The sequence below is a fragment of the Emydura macquarii genome, unplaced genomic scaffold, assembly GCF_026122565.2.
Source record: "Emydura macquarii macquarii isolate MOO-44397 ecotype Brisbane River unplaced genomic scaffold, CSIRO-AGI_Emac_v2 contig_1483, whole genome shotgun sequence".
Taxonomy (NCBI): domain Eukaryota; kingdom Metazoa; phylum Chordata; order Testudines; family Chelidae; genus Emydura; species Emydura macquarii.
In genome coordinates this window covers 17,063,549-17,079,235 of record NW_027131620.1, presented here as the reverse complement: position 1 = coordinate 17,079,235, position 15,687 = coordinate 17,063,549, and the positions used below count along the sequence as shown (strand labels likewise).

The 15,687-nt window shown below is 43.0% G+C and overlaps 1 protein-coding gene across 2 annotated transcripts in view; it reads left to right on the top strand.

Annotated features, from left to right (window-relative positions):
* The window catches only part of ADA (adenosine deaminase), a 45,340-nt gene that overhangs the window by 9,269 nt on the left and 20,384 nt on the right, over positions 1–15,687 (top strand). For both annotated transcript variants that reach the window (XM_067554352.1, XM_067554351.1), the window contains exons 2-5: positions 6,343–6,404; positions 9,171–9,293; positions 9,836–9,979; positions 11,834–11,949. In XM_067554352.1, coding sequence (XP_067410453.1) covers positions 6,343–6,404; positions 9,171–9,293; positions 9,836–9,979; positions 11,834–11,949 — 445 coding nt within the window. The remainder of the gene's footprint in view (positions 1–6,342; positions 6,405–9,170; positions 9,294–9,835; positions 9,980–11,833; positions 11,950–15,687) is intronic.

Genomic DNA, 15,687 nt, shown 5'->3' with positions numbered 1-15,687 from the left:
ATTTAGTTGCAGTAATTTCTTATCATAGCACTTGTCACTGGTCTTCTTTCTCCTACCCCATGCTGAATTTTGCCCTGTCTTAATTTTTTCTACTTGAAGATTTCAAAGTTATTCGATAACTGAATGAGTCAATGGATAAAGCATGTAATGACTGTAATTTCCAGTTATTGTCCACATTAATATATGGTGGTTTAGAGAATGTTGATAATGAAATGCTGATAAATATACCCGAGCAAAGTCCCTGATAATTAAAGATCTTTTTAATTATTAAACAGCCACTGACTGGGTTATATGTTAATACTTTTCTGAATTGTTTAGAATAAAGGATGGAGTTGTGTGACCATTAATACAAACTATTTGGGTCCTGAGATTTTGATCAAATCAACCATTGAATGAATTAAGCAGAAGACACTGAAAGTCTTAGGTTAGTGTTAGGTGAAAGGTTGATAAGGCCTCGTTACACCTAATTTTATGTAAATGGAAGGGGAATATCACTGAGATAATTGAAGTTACACAGTTTTAAAAATTGGTATTAGAGTTTAAGGCTAGAAGAGACCACTTAATCCAACCTTCTGCATCTATATCATAGGCCACCAACACCACCTAGCACCCGCACACCAAACCCAACAACCAATGTTAGACCAAAGCATTGTAGCCCATAGGAGGCTCGTAATGTGCTCCAGGCAGACAATAGGGACCAAGGCCTCTGCAGTGGCAGCGAAATTAAGTGAGAGATACCCAGTAACCTGCACCCACATGCTACAGAGGAAGGTGAAATCCCCCTCCCCCAAGATCAGTACCTGTTGGACATTGGAGAAAAATGTCCTGTGGTGATTAGACCGATCCTGAGCATGTAAGCAAGAGCCAATCAGCCAAGCACTTTAGACAGAGATAATGCTTGGTGCCACTTCAGAACTCTGGCCCACTTGCTCTGATATCCCATTCCAATTGTGGCTTTCCCTGATGCTTCCAAGGAAGGAGATTTTTAAAAAACCCCAACCCAGAATACAGTTGGAATCCCTTTCTGACCCAGCAAGTGGCTAGCTGAAACCCTGAAGCATGAGCATGTAGCAACAAACTGGAAGGGAACCCCCGGGTTGCTGAGCCCTGCCTCCTATCATCACAATCAAGCCTGTCATACGGTCACATTCATAAATTTGTCCAGCTCTTGTCTTAAAACTAATTAAGTTATTTGCCCCACAAGTCCAGTTGGGGGACTGTTCCAGAACCTTACCCCTGTGATGGTTAGAAAACTTCTTCTACTTTCCAGCCTGAATTTGTTCATGGCCAGTTTATATCCATTTGTTCTTGTGCCAACATTGTCCTTTAGCTTAAATAGCTCTTCACCCTCCCATGTATTTACCTCCTATGTATTTATATGAATTAACTTCCATGGAATTTTTCCTAACTTTGTAAGTGAAAAGGAAAATCAGGCTCATAAAACAGAATGAAACCCTATATGTCCCCTTGCTCAAATGCTACTCTCCTGGGTCCCCATATCAGATGGCTTTTTTAAAAAACTCTGTCTGAATTTACTGATTGTGTAAGTGCAGGGCAAACAGCTCTGTGGAGAGCCAGCTATGCTGGGTACATGCTTACCCCTCTTGACCTTCAGTACTGCCTCAGCTGGTCCACTCTTGGACCTCTCTCCTCAACAAGGCTTGAACGTTGTATCAGTTTGCAAGATGGCTTTGTGACATGGCCAAAATCAGCTGACGACCAACAAACTTGCTCTCAGCTATGATAAAAATAGGATTTGAAGTCAGGCCTCCAGAAGGGAAGAAAGTGAACATCGTGTCCCACGTACCCAGCCAACTCTAAAGATGTCTTTAAGAGCACCTTGCTGGTCACAGCACTGATGATGCCCTAGGGATCAAACAATGGGTCACCATTTGTCAAGCAACTCTGAAAGAGTTAACACCTGAAGGAAGTCAAGAGACAGCTTAATCTGATTTGGCCCACTGCGAAGTTAGTTTTTATAAATCAGCAAGCAGTCATTCCTTCCATTGTCCTCTGCCAGTGCAGATGTGGCTTGCTGCTAGCCAAGGGCAGTACTATGTGAAGAGGCCAGATGGAGGGGATTTTTCAGGAGGACATTGCGTAATGGGTTAAAACCCTGGAGCTTTGTCTGATGGAGAATTAGCTGATCTGCAGCACTATCGCTAAGTCCAAACTGCAAGGCCTTACTAGTGCTATATCATTTTAATCGTGGCTGTCTCCTCTGTCCTGTCATGGCAGGGCAATGTGCTTGATAGAATAGATCTCTTCCATCTCTTGCTGCTCTAGGCCCTCTGAGGATATAATATACATTTTCCTTGGTTCTCTGCTTGTTTTTGCTTATTCAGACTTCTCTGTGTGTCCATAGTTCAGTGAAAGCTGATTGATCATCTAAACCCTTAGTTGTCTGGAGAACTCACTGATCTAAAATAAGGTCAGGCATACATCGGGGGAGGGGGGAGGGAGAAGAGCGTCAAACATGCAGTCTACTGAGGACCACTGTGACAGCCAGAATGGCCATTGTTGATGGTGTCACTCCAGGCATCGTGTAACGAAGTTCCCAGATCGGACTCAGTGCTGTGTATCCACAAATCTCTGGGATGGTCCCACACATGGCGCCAGGTAGGGTCAGGGTGTGCACCTCTGCCAATCAATGGAGCATTTGAAGTAGTACCTGATAAGGGCTCCTGTTTAGGGTAATGAATGAGAGGCAAAGATGGACCCAGTGGTTGAGCGCCAAATTCCCTAATAGTTGAGAAGGTGGATGAGACGCAACGGAATGTGTGGACTGCATAGAGTGGAAGAAGAGCTAGATCTTGGTAATGGTCATCTATGTCCTCAAGAACCAACAGCACCTGGCGGAAGAGTTTCTGGGAAAGGTGTCCCCAAAAATAAAACCCCTTTATGTCTCCCCATTCCCAAAGAGGCAGAGTTAAACAAAAAGGCAACCAGTCAAGATAGACAATAGGAAAACTCCTGTGCTTATTCAGTTTCCCACTGGTTTGCTTCATTTGAACAGACGAGGTTCCAGTCAGCTTTGGGTAGTTGATGGTGCCGGGCTTTTTTCTTGGAAGCTGCATGCTGCTTTGGGTTGAATTGCTCATTTGCTCCTCTCCCAATTTCATTATCCCTGTTTTAACACAAGCTATTTATGAGAGGGAGAGAGCCCTCTCCTGGGGGCATGAAGTAGAACCTTGTTACTTTCCTGCTGCAATTTATGTGTCTTGTTTACAATAGCAACAGAAGGTAGAGGCAGATGGCTCACAATTTAAAGGAAGCTACTTAATGTTGCTGTCACTTCCATGAAAATATTGCACTTGTGGGTCACTTTTGCAGGAAATGTTTGAGATGAAGAACATGTAGATGCATGTTGTTAGGGTTTTGTACATGGCCCAATGTGAAATAAATATGGATAGTGAGCCTCAAGCTTATACTTCTATCAAAGGGTTCTGCAGCCATCAAAACCCCCAAGGAGTGAAGCCTCAATTCAAAACTTGCCTGATTTTTACATTTGAGGAGGATGGATCCAGGACCTGGATCACTTTGTGCTCTGCATGGTCTACTGCTCCCTCCTGCTGCTGCACTTTCTCCCATCCACATCCTTCACTCCTGTCTTTCTTGCTAACTTCTTCCTCCTTGACTCCTTTCACTCCTTCCCTACTGCTACCTCTATCTTTCTATTATCTGCTCCCCACCTTCTTCCCCCCATCTCATTCTATTCTGCTCCCCCCTCTGGTAGCATTGTCCTAATTACTAGAGCCATGATTCATTCCTGAGTAAATATCTCGTACCTAAATGACCAGGTTTTTACCATATCTTTCTATCTGGGTTCTTGTATTTGCATCCATATAGGAATTGAATGCCTCCCAAGAATAAAAAACAACAAAGATATCTCTTCCAAGCCTGCTGGCAAAGGTTGTGTAATGTGTTTTTAAAAAGTAAATGAAAGAAGCCTGAGTGCCAGAACATGAGAGAGAGCTATTGCTGGAAAGCTCTGTTAATGAAGAAAGGTTTGTACCGTATTTAGATCTGCTGTGAGGCTAGTGGTCACTTTCATTTCATGTAGCAGTGAGTTCCATAGTCTTGGTTTGGCTCCTGTGAAAGTTGTGCCTCATGAAGTCATGAGTTTCTCAGTGGTTGACAGTTTCATTGTTCCAATGGAGCACAGCTGTCTTTGGAGAGGTGGTGTTTCAGGTAATTAGATTCAAGGATTTGCAAATCGGGGCAGAGAGAAAAACATTGCTTGTAATCCTGAGGCCAGTGCTAAAGATGAACAATTCCATCCTTCTCTTACACAAGGTCATAAAGTATGTATAGGACCATGATGTATAATGCTTTCATTGCTTTGTACTTAGCCACAGTGATCACATCCATGACATCTACTTAAATGATTATAACTGGAAGCTGCAGTTGGTTTTGAATGGAGCAGTCTGTTTTTTCATCAGCTCGGGCCACCAAGTGCCCATCATTGCAGTGTTTTGCTGTCTGCCCTGCCTCCCTATATAATGCTGGCTCAAATTCCAGGTTTTATTCTCACTCAAAGCTCTCCCTGTGACCATGGCTTGCTACAGTGGTATGTTCCAATGGAACTATGGACCTCCATCAGACTCATGCAGGCAGGGTTGCTGCCTCCAACATGCCAAAAAAAAAAAGGACATCTTGGATGATCCTTAGCCCACAAAACTGGACAGCTGGTAGGGTGTACTGAGCACTCAGACTTCCCAGGACTGCTACCTCCAAAAAGGGACGATCCTGGAGAAACTTGGATAGGCAGCAACCCCTATGTGCAGAAGGCAGCTCTTTCTCAGTCACTGGCTCACAAATCTGAAACTCCAGAAAAAGAGCAGGATGGACATGAGCAGAGTAAACTCCAAAACCCATGACTTGGACCCAGAGTAGCAGGAATTAACAGATCAGTAGTCCATTTAGTCCGGTTCTTGTTTTTTATTTTGCCTAGTACCAGCTGCATCAGAGGAAGGTACAAGAAATCCTGAAATGGACACTTAAGGAATAACTTGTCTGTAAGGGTAGTTTCTTTCTAACCCCTGTCAGTTATTGGTCCGCATATGCCCTGGCGCCAGGAGAATTTATACTGCTTCTAACTTTTTTATAGTATTTAACGTAACTATGGCTATTCTCATTATCAACATAAATGTCCAGTCTTTTTCTGAATCCTACTAAGTTCTTAAGTTCAATATCTTGTAGCAGTGAGATTCTAAGTTAAATTTTGCATTGTATTAAGTTTTTTCCTCAGTCTTAAATTTGTTGTCTTTAAAATTTCTTTGTTCTTATTTCTTATTATGACAGAGCGAACAGGTGTGCCTCATTTACCTTCTGTGTCCCATTCATTATCACTACTTATTCATCTTTTCTCTAAACTGAACTGTCCAGATCTCTTAAGCCTTTACTCATAGGGTAGTCTCTTTGTTTGTTTCAAGGTAGGTACCTTGCAATCCGTGCAGTTGTCAGAAAGACCTAGACACAATACACATGCTGTGCTCTTTATACTGCATGTGTATTGTGTCTAGGTCTTTCTGACAACTGCACGGATTGCAAGGTACCTACCTTGAAACAAACAAAGATGACTATTACGATTTTAAAAAAATGATTCATTTGGACTGGATAATATTTTAAAAACAACTTAGGGGCGTTTTCTCCTCATAATTGCAGAGAACTATGTGCACAGCTCATATTAGTGCAAGTCAGCAAGATGAGACATGTCCCTTAATGACTTGTACCAACAACTTCAATAAAATGAATGTATTTTCAATGCTTTTTGCTGTCCAAAAACTCAGTTTTGGTCAACATGATCCCAGGAGTATCAGAAACAGCCTCTGTAAGAGGCCTGTGGTCCACAAATGTATTTGTTTACATTTGCTTCCAAGCCTTGGTGTGTTGTCTGTGAACAGTTATTATAAAGAAAGGTGTAAGCTGTGCCTCTTTCATCTCCAGGATTCGTCAGCATTTAAGAGACTAGGAATATCAAGATAGAGCAGGTTAGAAGCAAATGTCTGTCCCCAGCCCCAACTCATTGTTGGGCCAAATTTGAGTAGGACAATTTCTTGAGCAATGTTAAGGTTGCTGGAAACAGTCTACTTGTAAAGGAATGTTAAAAATGTGACCTCCAGGAAGAACAATGAAACCAATTCTGTCAGTTTTCAGACATTCAAAAAATAACTTGCTTGATAGGCGTATCTTTTCTATATTATGTAGCTTTCTGTGTTCTCTTTTCTCTCCCATGGTGTGACTCCACCACACTGGCTGTATTGGTAGTATCTTCTGATCCAGAGATTACTTTCACAGTTAAATGAATGTGTCATTGTTCTTTGTCATTTTTTATTACAGGTAGAACTTCATGTCCACTTGGATGGAGCCATTAAGCCAGAAACAATCATATACTTTGGCAAGTGAGTTGCTTAAAAATAACAATTTGCCTGAGTGTGTTTTAGCAAGTGCTTTGGTTTTAAAGATTTCCTGTACAGAGGCACCTTCATGTAAGAAGGAAAGAATTCCTAGAATTTTGGTCCTTGCTTGTTAGTCCTGCCTTAGCTACAATTATATTTATACATCCTTTCCATAAGTCAGATTCTATTTGACAAAGCTAAGGATTGGTTTTTACTGAGCAACTTTTCTATAGATCACTCTATCCCCATCCCTGATTTTGATAATCCAGTTCTCAGACAAAAAATTCTCTGCCCATGCTGATCAGGGAAATTGAAATGTGCAGACAACAAACCCCTTTTGCTAGCGCAGTCCTAGTCAGAGTGTAGACCAGTGCTGATACTGAATGCACGATGTCCAGAACTGTATGCTTTCTAATAGTGTAGTATTGAAACTGGACTGAATTGGTGTCAAGTATGTAAGCAAACGGTGACCCTAGTGCACCTGTCCTTATGCTCACAAGCCACAAACCAAACAGAGCTCTAAATCATGGCTCTGAATCATCTAAAGAGATCCCTCTTCTCAAGAATGTCATGATTAGGTTGAATCTAACAACCAGCTTTTGCAGGGTCTTTCCCATGTCCCAACAAATAGCACTTAAAAATTGTATAGGGGGGCTTTAGCCATGAAAGCAATTTCCAGTAAAAACAGAACAGGCGTGGCATCATCTGAGACTGATGGATTAGAGGATTTGATAAAATATGTTTCTGTGGAGAGAGAAACGACTTTTCAGGTCCTGGCTAAAGTGCTTTTAGAATTGACAATAGCTTCTGCGGTGCAGCCAAGATAAATAATCAGAAGATGAATCAAGAAAATCTAGCTCATTAAGTGTTGGATACGCCTTTGGTATGTTGTGTAAGAATTCCCCTTGATTTCCCCCATCCATCCATATCAAAGGAGTAGAGGAGTGGGTTAAAGATTTCAGTGTATGGTTAGGTATCCTGATGGGTGAGGGGTTCATTGACACATCTAATTCCCTGGGGCTCTTCTGCTTCCCTAATGGCAACGTGGGTAATTAGGTTGTATGGTTACCTGGGGATTCTCTTGACTCTTATTGACAGGAGTGTCCATACGTCACCCACCTGAGGGGACGGTGCTTGCAACTTGGCAGGAGCCTCGGGCTGCCCCACACTTGTATAAAATGGAGGTGACTCAAGCTATTTTCATATCGAATATAAAGCTGGAGCCTACAAAAACTACCTCTCCCAACATATAGTGCTCAGCTCAGGGTAGAGCAAAATGTGTGCTGGTTCTTGTGCAGATGTAGCATTTTGTGGGTGCAGTCTGGGAGGCTGCTTTTAAAATCTGGCCCCAAGCATAGAAAGCTGCATGTGATGATGAGTTGGTGATCATGTCTTGACTCTGCATTCCTGCTCTAAGCCTTGTGCTTGCAATCCCTAGACTCCCTGAAAACATAGATTTAAATTCTGTCCGACTTGACTGTGCTCATCCACCTTTTATGGTGCATACATTAACTTCCATACACCTAGTGCGTCTAAAGTCTTATCTCTATGTGTAGACAATCCCAAATTACTCTGCATCCAGCCCACAGTAATTGAGTGTACCATAGACAGAGACCTTCAGGAAGGATTTGAATGAGGATAGGAAAAGGGCCTAGTTTATGGGCTCACGAAGGATAATGTTTTACGTGTAGGGCCTGGCATGGGGGTGCCTGTTTAAACTGGACAAACGGCGTGTCCGCAGAGTGGAAAGGGCAACATGGAAAGAGTAATACTTAACAGTAATGTATGACACATGCTGAGTGCCAGGGTCTTCATCTGTGGTAACTGACTATGCCTTTGAACTCTGAATGTATACAACATGGAGCGATAACACGTGTGTTTATTGAGCAGAGGAGCGGTATCAGTCAGACTGTTTCCCTGAAGCTAGCTTGTTTAGTTGGCTGTTGGGAATGGAGAAGGCCAAGCCCTTGGTAATGAGATCTGGAGACTGTCCTCTCCAGCTCACAAGCTCGCTTTTAGTAGAGATGGATGGGCTTTTCTAGCTTAAAGCTCTTTGGTGGCTTCTCTGGGAGGGGACTTGTGGGGTATCTGCCTTGCAAAGATTTCCACATCAGAAACACCACATCACAATTGCATGCATCTCACGAAGTGGGTTGCAGCCCACAAAAGTTTATGCCTGCAGAAATTTATTAGTCTTTAAGGTGATACAGGACTCTCGTTGTTTTTGCTGTATACAGACTAACACGGCTACCCTTCTGGAACTTCACATCGCAATTATTCTTTATTGTTGGCAGCCTGAGCAGAAAGGTCCAGGGTTGACCAGCTCTTGGAGACTAGCAACAGGCAAACCTCAGAAGGTTGCAGTGACTCAGTTCAGATAAGCAATCCAATGTTTGTCAGCTTCTTTGAACTGTTGGCAGCTCTTGAGTCTATAATTGGGGCTAGAAATTACTTTCTTGAAATAAATGCCAAATTATGCTCCCAGGAGCAGAAGTACCAAGGCACCAGGAAAAGAGATTCTGTTTTGACCCAGTTTCTTTTGGATAGTTTGGAGTCTATTGTTGCTGATAAAGATCAGACACCTCTCTCGCCTTGGTGGGGATTCCTGAGGCATATATGTGAGGCATTGTTGGAAAGACTGAGCTATCTTTTGCCTGTGCTGTATCTCTTCTGTGGAGAAATAGACTCAAAGCAGGCTTCAGCAGCAGGAGCTATATTTCTGAAGGTGTAACCCAATTCCTTGTCAGTGAAATGTGTATCAATTTCTAGGAAAAGAGAAATTCCGCTCCCTGCCTACACTGCTGAAGACCTCTTGAAGCATATCAGTTACACGGAACCACTCACTCTCACCCAGTTCCTAGAGAAGTTTGCTCTCTACATGCCGGCCATTGCGTAAGTAACGTATACCCTGGTGACTTCTGCAAACTTCTCATTGATCTCAGACATGAAAGCTAGGGTTGCCAATTTGGGATGTGTATTATCTTGAGAGTGCTTGGGAGACTCTAAGCTACAAAATATAGTAAATCAAAATGTATTCGATAACAAATATTTAATAACATCATGTGATTCATTTGTTTATCAGGGAGGGGGGACCAGGAGGGAGGGGAAACCTGGTTCCTAGGAAGTGGGGGAGTAGGCTTATGCAAGGCTGGTTTAGATATGATGAAGTCAGTCCTGCTACCATTCAGGGAGAGAAGCTTAATGACTCACTAGATAGGTTGCTTCCAAGCCAAACAATTTTTGCATTCTAATTTATTTGAGAGTCTGATGAGTTTTCATGTGCTGACTTGCACCATATGCTGATGAGACTGGAATGCTTGTCCCTTGGGAAGCAGTCAGACCCCACAGGAGATCCACTCTCCCAGATGTTGTTGATCAGCTCATTGGTTCCTCAGAACTCATAAATCAGACTAATTTGGTTCTTTTCCTTACAGGGGGGACCGCGAAGCTGTAAGAAGAATAGCTTATGAGCTGGTAGAAATGAAAGCAAAAGAAGGTGTCATCTGTGTTGAGGTCAGGTACAGCCCCCATCTCCTAGCCAACTGCAAAGTACATCCTGTTCCCTGGGGCCAAAAAGAGTGAGTAAATCCATAAAATGTAAGAAAGTGCCAACACAGCACACTAAGATCTGTGCAAAAGCCACTGACCAGCAAATGGAGAGAATTCAGTTTTGCTCTCGGCAGACAATAAGGAGGATTTATAACTTGAGAGCCAGATTTTCACTGCTCAGGTGCAGAATTGTGTTCCTAATTTGCAAGTGCAATTACAGTAGCTGTAGATGTACATAACCAATTAGACACAGTTGCTGGTAATTATCCAGTGAGGAAGCACAATTTTGATAACTGTGCATACAAATTAGTGTGTGCAGTCATACACACTTTATATGTGCAGGTACGCACCAAAACTAAATGTAGAGCTGAATCCATACAGGTGCAATGGAAAGCACAAGTTAGGTTCCATTAATATGTTTTAACACGGATACATGCTAGAAGCTGTTTCATCTGTGTTTTGGTAGCCCCTCCTTTTTCTGTCTTCCCACATCCTCAAAGTGCTGTAGTGAAGTTGCAATTATCTTTTTCCAGAACATGCTGCAGCATGCTAACTACTGAGGATTACAAACTGCAATTGTTAAAATAAACGAACCAAGTACGTTTTGTGATGCCGTCTTTTTTGTTTTAATTGTTCATTCACCACTTGGTAATTCATTGAGATCACTAAAGCTTGCAATGGATCTCGCTGTTCATACAAATCAGTGAGGTCCTGCTGTTTTGAGCTCAGGCAAGGAGAAGCCTAACCTGGTGTTGGTTAGCTGATGCGCAATCCAATCCCTGTTTATGTAGGACCCAGAACACCTTTTATCTCTATCTAGAATGTAGTAATAGTCATGTATATGCTTTTTCCTTCCCATCAAAAATGTTCTTCCTCTCTCAACTGCTCCATCTGCTGCCCTCTTCTGAGGACATCTTGCCCCAGGCGCATTGTCCTGTTTGTGGGAAACAGCTGTAAGATTTTTGGCTTAAGCTGTTCTTTGTTCAAGAGGTCACCAGAGTTCAGATACAGATCTCCACCTCCCATCCAAGATGCAATCATGTCTGCCAGTAAAGCTAATGGGCTGAGACTTTGGGAGCAGCCCTCGAAGCTCTCAGTTTATCTTTTTGTGTCATCCAGGCACTTTATAACAGTGTGTCGCTAATCTGAAGCATCCAGCTTTGCAAGGATTGTTCTGGGACTCCTCACGGAACACAGCGTGAGACTTCTGCTGCTTTTTGTGTCCCTCTGCTCACTGCTGCCAGTATAGTGCAAAGCTTTGCATCTTAAGACTTTCTGGCCAAAAAAAGTGTCAGCTGGGAAGAAGAAAACTGGTTCATTTGCTTAAAGAAATACAGTGACCTAGCATGGGGTTTGTGAAAGTCTTTCTCTTGGGCCAACATGCATCCCATGCAGTTCTGCAGTGCAGGCTCCTTCATCCTCCAAACAGATATGGGTCACTGTGGACCTCCATTACAAAGATGGCTAGTGCTGCAGGTAGGCACAAAGGGAGATTCACACATGTGCCTAAGGGAGTCAAGCACCTAACCTGCTTAGACACTTTTGTAAATCCTACTAGCTGCCTAAATACCGTTGTAAATCTAGCCTTGAGACTACAGATCCTGGCAGAACATGCTCCCTCTCGTTCCAAGGATGCTGGTCCGGTGTTCAGCATGCGGGTGGCTGCAGTGTACTCCTCTTTTGATGTAAATGTAGTCCTTTGCTTTCTGGCATTTTGCCAGAGTGGGCAGTGTTTGGATTCTCCTGTATTTAACAGCCCACTGGCAATGATACAACCAACTCAGTGATGTTGCCATTAGGGAAGCAGTTTATCTTCCTCTGGGATTGCTGGGGTGACAAATTTTGCCAGCTTGCTGGCTAACTTCTAAACTTTCTTCCTGCAGGGGCGACCTCACTCCGGATGAAGTGGTTAACCTCGTTAATCAGGGATTACAGGATGGAGAAAGGGATTTCAACATCAAAGCCAGGTCTATTCTATGCTGCATGCGCCATATGCCAAGTAATGTATTACAGTTCACCTGCTGCCTTGTTCCCTCCTTCCCTATCCATTTGCGGGGAGTGAGAGGCATGAAATGCCTTGAATTCAGATCCTTTGGGGGAATATTAGGGAAGCATCATTTGTTGAGGTCAGGTTTGAATGTTGGCTCCGTGCCATGGGAAGGTGATGGCTATTTCCCATGTAGGTGCCAGTGGAAGAGAGGTTGAGGGAGGAGAAGACACTCTTCATACCTACTCAGGGATTTCCAGCTCTTTTATCCCCAGGGAGGGGGCGTAAATCTGACGATTTAGTACCCCTTAGGAGATGATGCAAGGTAGGGGAAAAAAATAGAAACATTGGGCCAGTCGCAGAGATGAATTTGCGGATGCAAAATAGAAGTGGTTAAGTGGGGTGGGAAACTCATTCCAGTTTCCTGTGGTTAGCTTTAAAATAAAAACCAAGAGCTGGGTAGCGTGAGGCAGGACAGCTCCAGCTGGGGTTAAAGGAGCAGGGGCCTGGTTAAAGGATTGCTCTTTATAACTGGGGCCATGTCTACATTGCAGATTTAAGTTGACCTATGTTAGGTTGACTTACAGCCACCGCAGTAATTACTGAGTAGGCTGATGTTCATGGTACCCTCCTTCTGTCGGTGGTATGCGTCCTCTCCAGGAGCAACTCCACTGACTGAAGAGAGGCAGTGTGGGGGCACTGAGAGCCAGGGCTCTCAGCTCCATGCAGCTCCTCCCCAGGAGCCCAGCTGCACCCCATGCCCTCCCAAGCTCTCACCTCTTGCTTCCCCCTGGGTGCGAGGGGCAGCTGTGCCCAGGTTTCTCGCCTCCACGCTGGGAGCGGGGGCCAGCCACCTGGGCTTCTCGACTCCCTAAGTGGGGAGCCTCCAGGCAGCAGCCCAGCTGGGGGCAGAGAGCAGCCAGGTCCGAGTGGGCTGGGTGCATCCTGGCTAGGAGCGGGGAGCCCAGAGGCAGCTGGGCTTTTGCTGTCTGGCTTTTTTATCAAATTCACGACTCCAGCATGGGGCCCTGAAATTGAAAAGACAGCCAACAGCCGATATAAGTAACATGCAATGTCTACACAGACACTATTACACTGATATAAGCCCTGCACCTCCTTGTGAAGGTGGAGTTATTATGTCAGTGCAGGGCATTTACATCGGCAGGACAAGGCTGTAGTGTGAACCCTGTCATAATTAGGTCGATGTAAGCTGCCTTGTGTAGACCAGGCTTGGGATTCAGAGCATACAAGCTGCCTGTGAAGAGACTATTAGTTACATCTTGAAATACCATATATAATATGCCTTTTCCTAATCTTGGTATTAAACCAAACCCATGAAATAAACTGTTTGTTTCAGTCCATACTGGAGCCTCATCCAATATAATCACCTTCCCTGAGAAAGATGGGGAAACTTGAGTGCCTGGTTGAGAATGAAACAAATTTCTGAACTTCTTTGGGAGGTGGGGGTTGAAATGTGTATCATATTGTGCTGTTCCCAGCATCCCGAAGCACGGTGTAAACTAAAAGAACAAAAATGATTAGCAGTTAAAAGCAATAACAAATGGAATTTCCAGCACTTCAGGTAAAGTTGTAGAGTAGATACCCACATTGGAAACATTTCATAGCTAAGGAGAACAATTATATAATGGCTGCACTTCCATTGTCTGGTTACAATGAGGGCTAATTAAATAACCAGCTGTTTCCGAAACCTGTGCAGAATCCGATCCAAAAAATAGGTGAAATATACTAAGTCACGTTCACTAAAGACTAAATTTTTAAAGGCATGCAGGTTCCTGAAAACGCAGACAGGTGCCTAGTGGGATTTTGAAAGGTGCCTACATGTTTTTGAAAATCCCAGTAGGTGCCTATCTACATTTTTTAGGAATCTAATATCTAATGAACTTAACCTCATTGGCATCTATAAACAAGACACTTATCTGCAGCAGATACAGTTATCTGGGTGTGCTGGGTCAGTCAACTTCCTATATTGTTTTGAACTGCTGCACTTTATATAAGCTGCATTCTAGAAATAGCACAATCAAGAAGATCAGGAAACAGTTTTGCAGAAACTTAGCCTTTCATAAACAAAGGCATGAACTGACATTTTTTAAACCTTTGTTGAACAGTTGCCTCAGGATACTTAGTGGATGCATGGTGACAAGGCATGCTAGTAATGTATGGCAGGTCTTGATCTAAAAAGATGAAAAATTATCTTAAATCTGAAAATTTCCCAGAATCAAACGGGAAGATCCAAGAGTCAAATTTTCAGAACTGTGTGCATGTGATTGTAGAAATATGTACATATTTACATGTCTAATTATCACAATTGTGCATGCAGTCATTGCATGCCCAGAGGCAGTAAACGCATGCATAAATGACCACCCAAATATCTAATTGATCACTTGTGTGCACACTTGTTGCACTTACACAGCTATGGTAATTGCACTTACAAATTGGGCACATGAGTAAATGTGCATTTTGTATGTAGACATAATTGGGAAAATGAGGGCCTAAGTGTCCAAATGGATAGCTTTGTTAGTCACAAAACATATTCCACAGACTCTAGTTTGGAATTCTCCATTGACTTGACTCAGGGAAGAGTTTTCAGTGGCATTCATCTGGGAACTGTACTAAGTCTTGCAGAGTGTGCCTTTTTTGAATAGATACAACTTAGTGTAATGAGATGTTCCCCCTAAATTTGCAGTGAGTTCAGAGGAAGGTGGAAATGTAAGTCTGAGAACTGGAGCATATTAAACTTGTGTTTGAAATAATGGCTCCAAACTATACAAGTATAAAAAATAATTAAACAATTAGATTAAATCCTAGGCATGTGAGCTATATTCTAAATATCACTGACTTGTAAGTACTTATCTTCAACTAAAACATGCATAATAGGTACTTTGTTAATTGTTAACTTTGCATCTTTTTTCTGTTCTGTGGCCTTTTTGCTAAGGTAAAGTGCAGGGTCAGTTCAGTGGTGGTTATGCCCTCTCTCGGGGACCATACTGGGCCTTAGTCCGGATGACTCTGAACTAGTGGTTCTCATCCATTTCTAACTGCTGAGAAAATAGCAAGTAATTAAAACCCAGCACTTACCTGTTCAAAGCACTTGGCAAACATTAAAGAACAATATTCCCTGGTTACATATGGGCTGACTCCCCTCCTCAAAGGTACCTGGCATTCCGTAGCTACCATTGATTTAGATGGGAGCTGTGGATGCTCAGCACCAGGCCAGTAGTACTTAGTGCTTGGGAAATGCAGCCCATCCTCACTGCGCATCTTAAACCAAATGCAGTCACTAGATAGTTCCCAAGGCTTTCTCTCTTACGGCGAAATACTGAGCAGATGGAAGAATATAGCTGTGTTATCCCAATCTGCACTACACAGAGCCCATAATGGCACACTAATACCTTCTGCCACTAATACCTCCTGACCTCCCATCAGCTGGTGTCGCTTAGCCCTGTACAACCATGGGAGTTGTGAAACCTGCCTGTGGTTATATGGTGGATCTAAGACCCTTTGGATAGTGGTTCCGCTTATGTGATTAGCTAAGATACATGTGGTCGGAATGAAATATTTGACTTTAAAAGCAGAAATCATTCTTGATTTCCCTTCCTCTCTCAGACTCTAGCAGGATGAAAACAATTAGTTTTATCAAGTAGAAATTAGCTATTGAGTTATCCCCCTTCTTCTCAAAGTTTCTCTTGATTCCTGTTACTAAAAAAGCCCTTTCTGCTTTCAGCTCTGTAC